The sequence below is a fragment of the Parasteatoda tepidariorum genome, chromosome 8 (genome assembly GCF_982258835.1).
Source record: "Parasteatoda tepidariorum strain Cologne lab strain chromosome 8, Ptep-v5.0, whole genome shotgun sequence".
Classification (NCBI taxonomy): domain Eukaryota; kingdom Metazoa; phylum Arthropoda; class Arachnida; order Araneae; family Theridiidae; genus Parasteatoda; species Parasteatoda tepidariorum.
The window spans coordinates 9,327,501-9,343,544 of record NC_141762.1 but is presented as its reverse complement, the minus strand read 5'-3'; the positions used below and the strand labels follow the sequence as shown (position 1 = coordinate 9,343,544).

Sequence of the window (16,044 nt, the reverse complement as noted above, 5' to 3'; positions counted from 1 at the left end):
CAACAAATCAGCAATTAAAATGCATTTACACTGACACATCTCCAAAAGATGAACACAAGAAATGAGTACAGTTTCACATACATAAGTGTTTAGAAGATATTAATACTTTTAAAGCAGCAGAAAGACAATGACATTGGCAAAATCAAAATATGTACTATGATATTACAAAATGATAATCAACTAGGATACTTTATACAAGTCAAACCAAAAATCATCAACTCTAGAGGAGAAAAACACTTGAGATATAAAAAAGTAAACATGCTTTAGCACAGGGCATACAAAAAAAATAAGTACAAGTGTGATAAATTCACTTATTAACAGCTTGCAACAGAGACACATTTAAACACTAAAGTTTGATAACAGAAAAAAACAAGCAACTATTAGTAGAATATTTCTTGATATGTGCTATTAAACTGATTAACACTGCTAGAATCCCGGCATAAAAAAATAAAACAATACAGAAAATTTTTCTAAAATTGTGAGGCTTTGCTACTTGACTAAGTACAAGCAATAAATCTATGTATTTTTAATAGAAAATGATGTACCACACGAACAATTTATATCAGCCTTCGGATTATCTACGATTCTAAAAGCTGATCTGATGAGTTCCTCGTGATATTCAATAGTTGCACCCTTGATGAAGTCTAATGAGATGTTATCAACTACAACTTTAGCTCCGTTTTTTTCGATGCAAATGTCATCGTCATTTGTCTTTGTATCTAAATCAAAACGATACTGGAACCCAGAACACCCACCACCATCTATAATAATCCGCAGAAAAGCATCTTTTGGGGCTATTTTCTTCAGTCTGTCAACACATGATTGAGAAATGTTCAAAGCGGCTCTTTGAGATTCGGTGACGAAGGTTGCGTATCGAGTATTTGATACAAAGGGTGAATACTTTCTAGAGAAAAAGCTTGGTCTAATTGAATAAGTATCACATATTTTGCAAATGAAACGAATAAACATAACGGGACTCCCGAAATTCTATGCAAAACGAGTCTATGCAATTTTATAATAAACAAATCTTCTCCCTCATATTCCGTAAATAATAATAAGTTGAGTTGTAGTACCGGTAGTTAATTTAATATATGAAATGAGAAACCTTTTATTAATAAAATTTCGATGGATTATGAATCTTAAAAAACGTAAGTTATTAAATAAAACTTATTTTTTTCCAAAAATTTAAATTAAAAAAAATATAAAAATATTAAGCAGCATAACAACAACTTATTACACGTTTTTGTTTCATTTTTCTGTCGTCTGTCCTTTTATTTATTTTTTATTCAAATGAATTAGCCAGCTAATCAAACGAAGTAGTCAATTTGATTTTGAGCTGTGTTTTAATTCAGTTTGTAAAAGTAAGCAGCTGTTGCTTAATTCAAAGAAAATTTACGTCAGCACAAAGCGAAGTTGCAGTACAACGAGGCATCATGGCGGAAGAGAAACCTTGCAAGACGGATATCGCTGCAGTTTTTAAACGTTTACGCAACATAACTTCCAATAAGGTATTTTAAAAAGTGTTAAATATTATTCCTTTAATAGATATTTTAAATACTATATACTTTATTTCCTCATTATTTATTCAGTAAACTCTTTTTCGTCATCTGTTTTTGTCAATGTTTTGTTTACATTTGTTTGATATATGATTTTATTATTTATTGCTTAATATGTCATAATTTAGTGTAGTTGCAATTAAGTGTTTCCTCATTCGTTATTTATTAACAACTTTTTGAATTTGTTTTCATTTTCTATGAAATTATAACATTGATTATAAAACTTTTATTTTGACGTTAGGTTTGTTTTGATTGTGGAGCAAAGAATCCAACATGGGCCAGTGTAACTTATGGCGTCTTCATTTGTATGGACTGCTCTGCCGTCCATCGTTCTCTCGGAGTTCACTTATCGTTTGTAAGATCTACACAACTGGACACCAATTGGACTTGGTTACAGCTACGTGCTATGCAAGTTGGAGGAAATAGTAATGCTGTAAGTGACATTTTTTATTATTGTTTGTTCTGTTGTAATTTTAACAGCTTTATTGTAATAAAAACAATTAATTTAAATTTTTCTAAGAAAACAATTTGTTTTTATTTGCTTTTCTTAGCATTTTCAGACAATTAATTCACTATTTTTGACTACTTTAAAAAAATAGCTTAATTTTTCTTTTTTCATCAGCTATTTATCAGTGTAGCTTATTTTATCTATTTCCTGTGAATTGTTGGTTTTTTCCCAGGATATTTTTTTTTATGAATGATTGAGAGAAACTAATTTATTCATAAAAGAGATTTGACCTGTCATGAGTTGTCAAATTGACCAGGGGTGTGTTTAGTATTCTAGAGGCCCACTATGAAACATTGAGGTATTTTATCGTGGTTAATAAAAATAATCGTTATTTTAATTAATTTATATTTCTTAAGCAAAGTATATATTAAGTATTCAACCACGGTGGCTCAGGGGATAGAGCATTCGCCTCAAATGAGGTTAACCAAGTTCTAACTTCTACTGTAACTTGTTGATACGATTTCTGCCCCCATCTTGCAATGGCCATTCTGCTGATGTTAAATATCCTCAGTGGTAGACTGACTATAGGTAAAGATCCCTTTGCCGTCGTCTAAGCTTTCAGGTTTTTCTCCATCATGCATCACAAATGAAGGTTAGTTGCATCAAATGACCTTTATGAAGGCTAGTTTTTCCTTATTCTTGATCAGGAGTTCCTTTGACTTCTGGGTTAGGTTCAAAGTTATAATGCTATGGAGTTGAACTTAGACAGTCATAAGTTCAGAATTGGATCAGCAGTTCAACACGGGTTATAAAATAAAATATTGGACATTTAAATTTTATCTTCGTTTCAATTAATTTTTTTTTGCATTTTAACAATTAAAGTTCTGACAGAATATTTGAAAAATTCTAAATATTGTTCAACAATAATACTACAGATATAATTCCTAATAACTTAGTAATAATAAGGTTAATATTATGGTTTAAGTATTTCAAACTAATTAATAAATCAAAATAACAATTAATACTAATTTAATTTTTGTTTTCAAGTAGATTTCCTTACTACATCTTTAATAAGTTTTGAAATTATTTGCATTGAAATAAATGTGTAAAAAATTTAATGGATATAATTAAAATTTATATTTATTGATAATAAATGAGCAAATTATTTTTCTATACTACAATGAGCACATTAAATTTATGAAAATGATGTGAAATGAATCATGAAAAATTAAAATTTAAAAGTTTCATTCTTATTTACATTAAGGTTGTTTTTCATAGGTTTCATCATTATATGAAATGCTTTTTTTCCAAATTAAATACTATTTTTATAACTGCTTTTTTTTGCAACTGTTACTCATAACTGTGAGGCCAAATTTAGCCTGTGAGGTCAAGTTATTATGAAAATAGCAAAAAACGTCAATTTGGAGAAAAGCCACAGTTTTGTAAAAACAAAAAGCATTTGTAGTTTAATTTTTTTTTAATGTTTAAAAACTTACTCCAATGCTGTATTACCTGTGCTCATAAAAATTTATAAAAACTGAGAATAAGGCAGTGATTTTAATAATTTTCATCTAGGTGGAAAAATGTTGCCAATTTGGCGATTTTTAAAAATGTTTAATAACTTTAAAATATTTAAGTTATTTGTCTGTTTTAAGTCTGGATATTTCTTCGCATTAAGATTATATGTGTAGTTAAAAATCAGCTCATTGCTTTAAGTGTAAAGCACTTAAACTATGGCTTTTTAATTTCCTTGGCAACAGTGCTACAAAAAACTCTTGAACTCTTCTTAAAGCTCTGGTAGGAAGAAAAAAAAAAGAATAATTTGTTTACTTCTTTATTAATTTATTCCTCAATTCTATGAATAAAGCATTTATTATCAATGAAATTAGTTAACAATGGTTTATTATCACAGTTTTTAGGTAGTGCAATACTGTAATAACAACAATTTCTACATAAATATATATAATTTAAAAAAAAATCATGTGATTTAAATCAACAATTTTTTTAATTAAATACTTTCAAATCATACCAACTCTGCTCTTTATTTTTCTTGAAATTTTTTGCAGCATTTCTTAAGGATTGTTCTTCACGCTCATATAGTTGAAATTTTAAATACAATTAATATCTATGTAATCTCTGCCTCCTTTTTAATATTCTTATATTTTCTTTACTGAGTGTTGTAATAGTTAAAAAAAAATATTTTTTTCCACATCAAAGAATTAGGAATATTGAGTGCATCATTCTCTTTATCATTTTCTTTATTAGAACCACCACACCCCTTCTAATATTTATTCTTATGGTTAAAAGTGCAAAATGTATTGTAATGATTTATTGTAGCCAGGGCAAGAAATTTCAACTCTAAAGGTACTACCCAGTCTAAATTGTATACTTGTCCCTGTTATTTACAGAAAATAAGAACAATTTTTACTGACGTAGTTAAAAATAACTTTCTGGTAGCGAAACCATAAAATATTGTAAAAGTTGAAAAATGTAGAATGCCACAATATGTTATTATCTGGTGCATAATTGAGAGATTTGTTTAATCACTATCTAACTTCTGTGAGTCACTGTTAGTGAAGCAAACCTAAACTTGAACTCTGCCCTCTTTGATAACACAACATCCACTTGTTCATTAACAAGTTTGGACTTATTTTCAGAAATTTCTTTATCATCTATGTCATGTCAGATTCAAGAATTTTTTTCTGTACGAAGTCACCCCAATTTGTCAAATACGCAGTGTGTTCTCCCTAAGCATTTTCTGAAGGGCAACTCACCTTGCTTTGAACCCAATAAATGCACCCTCTTTGCCCTTTTGTAAAAATAAGTCGCCATCTTTAAATAACACTGCTTTTTTTTATTCAGATTCTGTTTTGAAAAAATAATAATCACTGTTTAAATAAGAATTACACATTGGTGAAGTTATCTGTTTTTATAGGTGTAATCCTAGAAGCAGAAAGTGCCTAAAACTGCGACGTACGTCGCAGAACAAACGAAGTCCTGCAGAACAATTTGTATCTTGAAATCTTGAATAAGTGACAGCGTATTCCTGCGATAATAATTTATTAATAATTCATCGTCATTAACAAAATTTTTCACCTCAAAAGTGATTGAAAAAGTAACAAATCAAGAATGTTTGCCTTGGTTTAAAAATAATGTACAGTATCTGTGTATGATCCTGTATTTTAATAAATGAAAATATAGTATTTTAATGTAAAGCTAACTTTTTTTCGCTGTGAAATCCTTGCAGAACATTTGTATATATTAATAAGTCCTGTTGCAGAACATTTGAAAATATTCTGCTTCTGGGGGTGTAATTTCTATTACTGTTACAAATGTTTACTTTGTTAGGATTGTACTTAACAGGTTAAAATTTCATATGTATCTTTTTCGGGCAGGGGGGGGGATATTAATAAATTTTTTAAGTGACTTTAAATTTTAAGAATTTTATATTAAAAAGAAAATATGTACCTTCAAATGTTTGTTTTCGCACAATTTTCTGTTTAAATTATAGAAAAAAATGACTGAAAAATATTATGTAGTAGCAAAAAATTTTTTATTTTTCATTATTCTTCGTCTTGCGTGCAAAAAAAATTTGTAATTTTTAGCTGATGAGCAATCCTCAACATCAGGTATGGGAATACTTCCTGACTCTCAGATAATTTTTCCTGAATTTCTGTTATCCCGCTTTTTGAACCTGTCTAACCTGCCATTCGAGAACATAAAATTAGTCTTATAAAATCGCTTAGCAAACTCATCGACATTTGTCCAGATACTGGAAGATTGCGGCTTCTTCGAATGGTGAACCACTTTAGCAATGCTTCTTCAATATCCTTGTGATCTGCTTTTCTTAACTTTTTTCTGCCTTCTAAATTTTTTTCTTCACCGGAAATTATTGTCTTTCTTTCCATATGTTACAAACTGCAAATTTGAATAGTTTATATTCCCTTTAAATATCAACTTGATTGCGTCCATTTTCAATTTTTCTGACTATGCCCATTTTATCATCAATGGAGAACGTTTTATGTTTACTGGTCTCCATAGTTAAATTTGAGACACTTTTTTGCAGACATTTTTTTCACTGAACTGAGAGCAAAAAGGAGTTGAAATGAGGGCCTTATCGACACATATTAGTGTCCAACCCTTTGACCAATAACGAATAATTACTCATTCCCTCTGACAGAAAAGGCATATTGATCCTACTGACACCTTACAGGTGTATCATCTGCCTGAGTTGGAAACATCTGCTTGGTTTGTTTAGGGATTGGAAAGTGAGATAAAAGAAGCAAATAAGAAAAAATGCTTATTGCTACATTCCCCTCTATAGATGGTTTTAAAAATTGGTATATGTATTTTATTTATTTTGTAGTAGAAATTTCAAAATTATTACAAAAAAAATGAAGAAAAAAATCAGTCGAAGACAGAAAAAAGTTCATTATATCCAACTTCCTGACCTTTTTGGTTGCTACATTCCCCTCTGTAGATGGTTTTAAAAATTGGTATACCGTATATTCCGCCGCATAACGCGCCCCGGCGTATAACGCGCACCCGTAATTTCTAATACTTTTTTTTAAATTTTAAGATATACTCTTCGTATAACGAAAAAGGAAATTTGGATTGTACATTTGCAATATCTCGTCTTTCAAGATCGTAAATAAAAAGTTTCTTTCCCTATCTTTTGCAAAAATAAAAGAATTGAATTTGACATGTACGTGAGGGTACAGTTGAAAGAGTAATAATGTGATTCTGAGATAATGAACTATTTATGTAATAGCGAAAATCAATAAAGTACATTGGTAAAGGAATGTTATTTCTTTAAAAGAAAAGTATTTTTCTATATTTAAATTTTTTTAATCTGTAATTTTTTATATTCGGCGTATATCGCGCACCCGTAAATTCCAATGTTATTTTTTGTATTAAAAGTGCGCGTTATACGCCGGAATATACGGTATGTATTTTATTTATTTTGAAGTAGAAATTTCAAAATTATTACAAAAAAAATGAAGAAAAAAATCAGTCGAAGACAGAAAAAAGTTCATTATATCCAACTTCCTGACCTTTTTGGTTCACTATATCCACAAAAAATAACATTATACGTGTATAGCAAGGCACGGGACCGAATATTTCGTTCACTATATCCGGGAGTTCACTATAAACCGTGTTCACTATAGCGGGGTTTGACTGTATATATATATATATATATATATATATATATATATATATATATATATTTATATATATCCGAGCTAATCCCAGAATTCTGTTTTTTTTCCTTCTCCGTATCAATTGCCTGGGCCTAAAAACTTGAAATAGGACATGTGAGTTTTCTATGAATCCACATATCTCAATATCATTGGTTCGTGGACTTACCTGAATCAAAATCTATTAATCCTGCAATTTGTATTTGGATTGCCCTGCGATTTGTATTTTCATAATTTAAAAATTGTGGATCGTGATTTTATATTCATGTGATTTAAAAAAATCAATATCGTGATTTACATTCACTTGAGTTTAAAATACAATGTTGCGATTTGTATTAACATGTTTTAAAAATCCAATAATGTGATTTGTATTCACACCTTTGTCATATAAAACATCAATATTCGTATTTATACGGGATTTAAAAACTATGCATCACGATACATATTCACACAATCTAAAAATTATGCACTGTGATTTGTGTTTACATGGTTTAAGAATTCAATATCACAATTTGTATTTACAGGATTTAAGAATTCAATATCACAATTTGTATTTTCGACTTTTTAAAATCCAATATCCTGATTCTTGTAAGGAGTAGGTTTTTTCTTGAATTAGTTACTATAAAAGTGTGATATTCTTCATTAATAGGTAATTTAATTATAAATACTAGCACAAAAAACTATGTTAAATATGAAACATGTATGGAATATAAATTAATATTTTGGTATCAATTCCTGGCACAACATTTTCAGGGTTTTTTACTTCGTGTTACAATTACCCATGTAACACATCTAATTACATAGATTTCAGTCTTTTTGTGATGCATATCTTTCTTCATGTGTAATCTGCAACTCTTGCCTCTTTATTATAATGTTTTTTCCATTGCTAACTCTGGGGAAAATATGGTAGTTTGATTTTTAATAAGATATTTTGTACGGTAAAACTTACTTTCGAGTACTGAGTATATGGTCACCAACTGAGAGCTTGCGATCAGAAATTTTGTGCCCTGTATGCAGCTAAATACCAATAAATATCAATAAGAAATCAAAATGTAAACAAAAAGGAAGGACATTTCAAGTTATTCAGAGAGGAGCCAAAAGCATTTGCTGAAGTAAGTTCTTAACATGGTAGAATAGGAAATATTTTCGATGCATCAAAAAGTTAGCAAAACTAAACTTTAAGTGAAGAGGTTTGATTTTAGGTAATATTTGTTTTAAATTTGTTTGGCTTCATAGAGTTCCTTAAATTATCAGTAATATGTGTTTTAAATTTTCTTCAATGGATAATCTGGTACTTTGGGATTATCCCATCAACCATTATCGTACTTTGGGATTATTTTGTCGCCTATTTTCACCAAACCCGATATTATCTCCAAAAGGTAGCTTTTGTGCCAATAACCGCAAATTTTATATTCACCCAACACAGCAAAAATACCCTAAAACACTTAGATTCATATTTAAACAAATTTATGTGACGACGATTGCACAAGGATAATGACTTGCTTTTTTGCGCTTTAAAAGCTATCAAGGAGTTTTGGTCGCTGAAATGATTTATAATAATATATGATTAGATTCAAGAATAATTTAAGGTGTAATTATTAAAAAAAGAAGTTTTTACTTTGTTTTGATTCTTTTTATTACACTTTTTTATCACATATTTTTGCACTTAAATTTTTTTGTTGCTATAATTATTATTATTTGATAATTTTAATGTATTTAGAATGTTTATTTTGTAATTTACTTTTCATTATGATGGTGCCAAGAGAATAGCGCATTCTCGTGAGCGTTGATATGTCGACGGAATAATCCCAAAGTACCGATAATCTTTATTTTGCCTTTAACTATACTGTTTGCTACTGTTGAAATTTTGTAGTAATAAATAACATATTTTTGTCTTCCAGCACTTGTTTTTCCAACAGCATGGATGTGGATCACATGATGCTCAACAGAAGTACAACAGCAGAGCTGCTCAATTATATCGTGAAAAATTGCATCATTCCGCTGCAGCTGCTATGAGACTTCATGGAACTAAGGTAAGTTTATTTTTCTTTGTAAATTGCTAAATTTAAAATAAAAATTGGTATCTGAATACGGGGAACAAGACCAAGCTGACATGAGTAAAAGTAACACAGGACATATCTAATGCAAGAATACTAGAAATCCAATGTAACATTAGTTAATTATATATAAACAAAAAAGTAATATGGGGTTAATTGTCTCATAAACTACATATCTAGACAATTTTTCTGAAGTGTTCTCACTTTGCTATATCTGAAGGAGCCTGACTTTTTTACATAATTAAAAACTATCTATAAAATTAAGAGAAAAAACAAACCACAAAACATATGATTTATTATTAAATAGCATATCAACTAATTTAAAACACTATAATACTGCAGATTTGGGATCAATTAAAAGGTTAAACAACATGTTGCATTGTTTGTATTGTTTGTCATAGTCTAGCAAAGCTCTTCATTTCTAGTTTTAGTTAAGTACTTAATTTTTGTTTGGAATTTTTATTAATAAGGTCAACATTTTATAGCATTTCAGAAAATATTCTCAAAAATAGTTTTAAATTAGCATTTTATTTTAAGTTTCCATATTAAGTACTCTCTACCTTTTTTCCATAAGAATATTTAATGTATTATAAGGAATTACAGTGATATATATGCAGTGTAAGGTTCCATTTACGGAATTATCGAACTTTGGCAGGTCCGGAAAATATATTTTTCCGGATAATAAGTCTTCAAGGTAAACAGACATCAAAACATTCTTATTCAATAAAAAAGTAACAAAAAGACTATAATTATCGTCAATTCCAATCAACAACGAATAAATTCATGTGGTTTGTGTGGTTGCACTATTTTTGCAACTTTTGCTACAGAATTCCACGTGGTTTTTAAAATCTCCATATTTTAATTTGCCATTATAATGTACTGCAATTTCCGAATCGTGCATTTTTGTTAGTAATCATTTCTCGATTTACTCGATTAATGACGATTCCACAGTGAATCTGTGTGGCTTTGAAGACCTTTTTTTGGTAGAAATGAATTTTCACTTGGTTTTTAAGATTTCAATGTTTTAATACGATATTATTTTGTTCAGCAAACTTAGAATCGTGCATTTTGCACTCAATTCTTGACGATTCATACACAGTCCCATGTGAATTTTTTGCATTTTTGTCAATCGCATTTTGGCCAGTCAATGCAGTCCATTTTCATAGTTTTTTAATTCTACATTATCATACACAGGAAATTTTGAATTGCGCATTTTGTAGAATTTCTTTTTGATATGTGACAATTTTATTGTCCACATGGTTTTTGTCAGTCCTATTTCACCAGTTTGGAAATTCCACCTTGTTTTGAAAATTTGGAATTTTTTAAAATTATTATATCATTACGACCCGCAAGTTCCAAATCGCACTTTTGAATAATCGCTTAATGACACGTTTTAGTCGTGATTTCGTCTCAAATCCGCAATTTTTACAAATTGTGAAATTTTTGCATACTCTGAAATTGAGTTTTATATGTACATATATATATATATATATATATTTAATTTTTTTTTATTAAATTATATTTCAGATTCACATTGAAATTCCTCATGCTGAAGCACCTATCTCACCAGAAAAGAAAGAGCACGACTTTTTTAAAGACATTGATGAAGCACATTTGTATCATAAAGATGATATAAATGATACAATAAGCAATGGCTCTTGCCTTAAAAATTCAGAATTTTCGCAGGAATCTAATAATATGGGTAATTATTTCAAAGGCAATATTATTTTCAATTTCGGAATTACTTGAGATTACAAGCCTAAAATAAAATGCAAACTTAAAGCATTGTGATAATTTACAAAATGTTTTATGTTTTGTGATTGGTATTAAGAAAAGAGTAATGCTAAACTCTAATGTCTTAAATATTTTTAAGTATATTCTTGCCATATTTAAAATTTTTAAAAATAACTTTAGTTTTTATTAAATTTTAAAATTAATTAATAATGTAAAATTAATCATTAATATAAAATGAATAATTAATGTAAAATCAATATTTTTGACCTATTGAGTGTTTTCATTGAAATCATTATACAACAAGCCATTATAAATAGAATCTTGTGGTATAATATTTTTAAGAAAATATTTTCTCAAAATTCTAAACTTTTTATATTAATAAATTTTAAAATTAATTATATAAATTAATAATTAATATAAAATTAAAAATTTTGACTTATGCAACATTTTCACTAAAATCATCATAGAAGTCAGTATAAATAAAATCTTGTAGGTTATTTTGACAAAATGTTTTATTTAATTATATAAAGAAGTATTGTGTAATTTTCTATTAAATTTGTTTTTATTATTATTAATGAGTAATATAATTTCCTTTTTATCTTTTAATAGATTCTAGACTAGGTGTATCTCTTGATCCGATAGCTAGTGATAAATTATCAGAGCCTAAAAAAGCTTCTTTAGGAATCCGAAAACCGAATGCTGCTAAAAAAGGGGTAATTTTATTTATTACAAATCTATATATTTTTATTGCTTTAAGCTCTAAAAAATGTATAATGATTAGGATGTTGTGTAAATGTTCTTTCTGGTATTGTAAACTGGCTATATTTTTGGCTTTATTAATGAATTTGAATTCTTTATAAATTGAATTAGATTTTATTTTTAGCATATACTTTCTGCAAAATGTTAATATTTGGTTGATGTCAATTATATTTTGTAGTATTTAAATTTTCTGGTTTATACATTTAAAACCCTACCTTCTAGTTTAACAAATTGTTTTCTAAGATATACCAATGAGTGTTTAGTGAAATTCTATTGTGATAAGTTTATTGATTTGATAATAAGCTTCAAACAATGTATCAATATCAGGGTCTGAGCTAAGTTTAAACGTTATTTGGCAGAAATAAATCATTGAAAAGCTGTAACAAAATGCTAAAATGGCTCTTTATTTATTTTGAAATTTGTAAGCAAAATACTTCAATTATAATTGTACTTAACATAGAGTAAAAACTAATTCTATGACAGTACCAGTCCAAAATAACCTGTTTAAGCTTAGAACATGACTCTTAAAAAATATTAAATCTGAATGAATTATTATATTGTTGAAATTTATAGTAATTTGAACATTGTAACCATGATTTCTATCCTCTTTTATGTGCATCAAATAGCCTTATTTCAAGCTTAGATTATACTTTATTTGAAATATCTCATCTATTCATGTAGATATGCTGTCTATTCATTCAAATTTAATTGTATTTCTCATCAGTTTATTTTATTTTTTTAATTTTTTGTTTTAATTTTTTTTAAAATCTAATTTTATAAATTGTTTTTGCAAAAAAGCTTGCTTCATTTACACATTTTAGATAATCTTTTGGTATTTAGCAAGAAATACTAATTGCATTTTAATAAAGTATTTAGTGCATTTTCAGTTCCCAGTCTTGTCTAAAAATTACTGTGGTTAGAGATATTATGATAGATAAAACTAGTTAGATTAAAAATTTTTCTAGTATTATATTTTTTTATTGAGCTTTAAAAGGAATTTTGTCCATTCATTTGTTTACTGTTAAGGAAGAGTTGGTATTAAAAAGAAAAATTTACTCGAGTTTATTTTATTTTGATTTTTCAAAATATATTAATTTTTCTCTTTTAGTTAGGAGGAAAAAAAGGATTAGGTGCTCAACGTGTGAATGCTAATTTTGATGATATTGAGAAAGAAGCTGAACAATTAGATAGATTGAGGGAGCAAGCTGAAACTGCATCAGCTGTTGAGATTCCCCCTGAAGAACAAGAAAAGCAAATGTAAGAGTTTATTACTTATTAAAAGTTTTTTTGATGTAATTCTAGCAAATTTTTTTTCACAACTTCTTTTCCTAAATAAATCTATTAAAAACTCATGTATAAAAAGGAAACTGCTAATTAAAGTACAGCTGCCAAGTCTTTTTCAATTTAATTGGGAATATTTAAGTTTTTATTAGAATTTTTGTCTTAATTTCTTATTTTGCCTTTTTTTTAATGTAATTACTTACAAATATTTTCCAAAACAAATTTGTGTTTCCTTTTAAATTAAACTTTAAAATTAGTTAAAAATCATACAATTTATGTTAATTATTTTAGTGTAATAAGTAATTTAAAATTGGTTGTTAATTAGAATCTTTATTGATTGTTGCATGGTTGTATTTTAAGCAATCTTTAGCTATTTTAAGTTGGGTTGCAAACCTGAGACATAAATGGGTAAAAAAAAAAAAATCATTACATTGTATTTTAATTAGTTCGCATGAAGGATGAAAGGTTTGTTTAATGTGCAATGAAAATATATGTTTGCAAATATAATATTTTTAACAAAAAGTAATTAAGCATAGAATTTTTTTAGCCAAATATTAGAAATGGATCTAAATAAATTAATAATTGATCATTAATTTTTTATATTTTTTAATGAGCCATTTGCTGCTCAAATCAATTAATTCCACTTCTTGAGAAATTTTAAGAAATAACATACATTTTTAGATCTGATTTCCTCTTGTTTTGTGCAGTTTATCAATGTGTGATGAGAACAACTCGAAAGTTTTGGTTTACAGGTTATTAACTATGAATATCAATCAAGATTTCTTAAATATATAAAAAAATTTCAAAGAAAATATTTTCGATGCATATGTTGTAGTTTATGAAAAATGCAGATTTATGCAAATTATATTTTAAAATAATTCTTTTAACAAGATAACTCATTCCTGACATGTCTCAAACAATAAATTTTTTTAACATAGCTGGTTTTTATTTAAAAAAATTTATAGTATAGATCCACGCTGTATAAACAAATGAGAATCCAAGATTTTTGTCGAACAAAATTAAACAAAAAGAACTAAAAATAGTATATTTTGTTAGTAAAATGTTGTTAAAGGCATGCTCTGAGAGCAACCATTGTCATTGTAAGATAGCTGATTAATCATTCTTAAAGTGGCTTATTCAAGTAGTTTTTTCGTTGTCTGATTTTTAAGTTCGACATATATTTATTAAATTGTTTATCTGATTTCAGTAATTATTAATTTTTTACTTCATTAAAATTGTATGTATGCATTTTTAGGGCATCTGTTCGATTAGCTTACAAAGATTTAAGTCTCGAGCAGAAAAAAACTGAAGAGAAATTACGGCAAACAAATCCTAAAAAAGCTGAGCAGTTAGAACGTTTAGGAATGGGTTTTGGTGGAAGGAGCACTGGGCCGGTTGCTCACTCTGCAGCATCTGAAATGAAGCTTATAACTCAAGAAGCCCCTGCTGGTTCACAAAAATCTAAAGATAAGGAGGGAGATTCTGATGATTTTTTTGAATATTTAGGATTTACTAGTGGACCACCCAAGTATGTTTGTAAATAATTAGTTTTTTTTTTTAATTTTTAAAAATGTGTATTTTACCACATATAACTGCTATGACAGCCCTTTGTGGGCCAGAGCCTTCCCTAGAATCTTCCTCCATTCTACTCTTTTCTTTGCGATTTTTCTCCAGATAGTAAATTTTAGGATTTTGCAATCCTCTTCCACGCAGTTAAGCCATCTGATCTTAGGCCTACCTCTAACTCTAATTCCCATTGGTTTGAAATTGAAGATCTTAAGAGTCAAGAAGGAAGGGTCCATTCGACAGATGTGACCTGCTAGTTTTAAGCAGCTTATTTTGATGTATTTGTTCATATCAGTTTCCTTGAATAGCTTGTATAGTTCAAAATTGTGTCATCTCCATAAGCCATCCACATTCATAGAACCAAAGATTTTTCTCAAGGCTTTTTCTTTTGAAAATAGTAAGCAGATCTGCTTGCTATTTAGTTAAAGGCCATGTTTTGGATCAATAGGTCAATAAAGGTCTAATGATTTTTATATAGCATTATTTTTGTTAGTCTTCCAATTTTGATTTTAGAAATGTTCTTAAGCCGTGAAGGATAATTATTAGCTGCTATAATGTGTCTCTTTATTTTGTATTTATATCGTTTAAGGCATTAATATTTGAACCAATATAAATGAAATTGTCAACAAGTTTAACAAGTCAAGCAATAATGTGATTATATCAAATAAGATTATTAAGGTTATACCCTTTAGTATTATATAAACCGGGCTGCGCCAAGTACTGCAAATTATTTGCAGATTTTCAAAATTCTTAGTCAAAGATAAAACTTTTTACGATTGATTTTTCCCCATGAGAAACTCAAATCAAAATACAAATTTAGAGTTGAATTATTTTATAAAAGGCAGTCAAGAGTCATTTTGCAGTTTGGAAGTAGTAAATAAGATATAAATGGGAAAGAAATAGGAATAGGTTGGGGTTAATTTTTGTTAACTTCTTAGACAAGAGGCAGTAATATGATGGTAAAGCTACGTTATGTTGTTACGCTTTTTTATATGTTATTTATTGTCTGGAGAAAAGATATTTTTCTGCTTAAATAGTTGGATGATAATATTCATCTTGCTACCACTTTATCTGTTTTATTACACAAACTGTAGGCAGAATTTCATTGTGCGATATCGTGTGAGGCCAACAAACTTATTAACTATTAATCTGTATTTTATGGTAGTTGGTCTTATGCTTTTGTGATCTCTCTTGTTACTTATGGTTAGAGTATCAAGATTTAATATAATTCTAATTGGTTGTGTGACATATCTAATGGAAATTACTGTAATTGAATAGAAAATACAAGATATGTTCAGGAAGGTTCCTTTTGACTTTTTTTAAAAAAAATTTTCAGCTTGGAAAGGAATATATATATATTTTTTTCAGTGGTAAAAAATCATCGGTCAAAATTTTCACCAAAATACAATTATTTTTGTTAAATTTACGATTTTAGCATAGTTGGC

The 16,044-nt window shown here is 28.1% G+C and overlaps 2 protein-coding genes across 3 annotated transcripts in view; one reads left to right on the top strand and one right to left on the bottom strand.

Annotated features, from left to right (window-relative positions):
- Positions 1–375: 375 nt before the first annotated feature.
- LOC147805268 (iron-sulfur cluster assembly 2 homolog, mitochondrial) lies at positions 376–969 on the bottom strand. The gene has a single exon (XM_087149794.1). It carries the CDS (start codon positions 967–969, stop codon positions 517–519), a length of 453 nt encoding a protein of 150 aa, XP_087005920.1. The 3' UTR covers positions 376–516.
- A 129-nt stretch (positions 970–1,098) lies between these two features.
- Positions 1,099–16,044, top strand: part of ArfGAP3 (ADP-ribosylation factor GTPase activating protein 3) — a 25,982-nt gene continuing 11,036 nt past the window's right edge. The window contains exons 1-7 of one of the 2 annotated variants that reach the window (XM_087149793.1): positions 1,099–1,508; positions 1,798–1,989; positions 9,104–9,235; positions 10,787–10,961; positions 11,603–11,706; positions 12,861–13,009; positions 14,289–14,561. In XM_087149793.1, coding sequence (XP_087005919.1) covers positions 1,434–1,508; positions 1,798–1,989; positions 9,104–9,235; positions 10,787–10,961; positions 11,603–11,706; positions 12,861–13,009; positions 14,289–14,561 — 1,100 coding nt within the window. In that variant the 5' untranslated portion in view covers positions 1,099–1,433. The remainder of the gene's footprint in view (positions 1,509–1,797; positions 1,990–9,103; positions 9,236–10,786; positions 10,962–11,602; positions 11,707–12,860; positions 13,010–14,288; positions 14,562–16,044) is intronic. The other variant, XM_016075407.4, reaches the window with a different exon arrangement.

Coding starts and splice junctions, on each gene's coding strand:
- LOC147805268 (XM_087149794.1), bottom strand. CDS start 969: ATGTTTATTCGTTTCATTTGCAAAATATGTGATACTTATTCAATTAGA.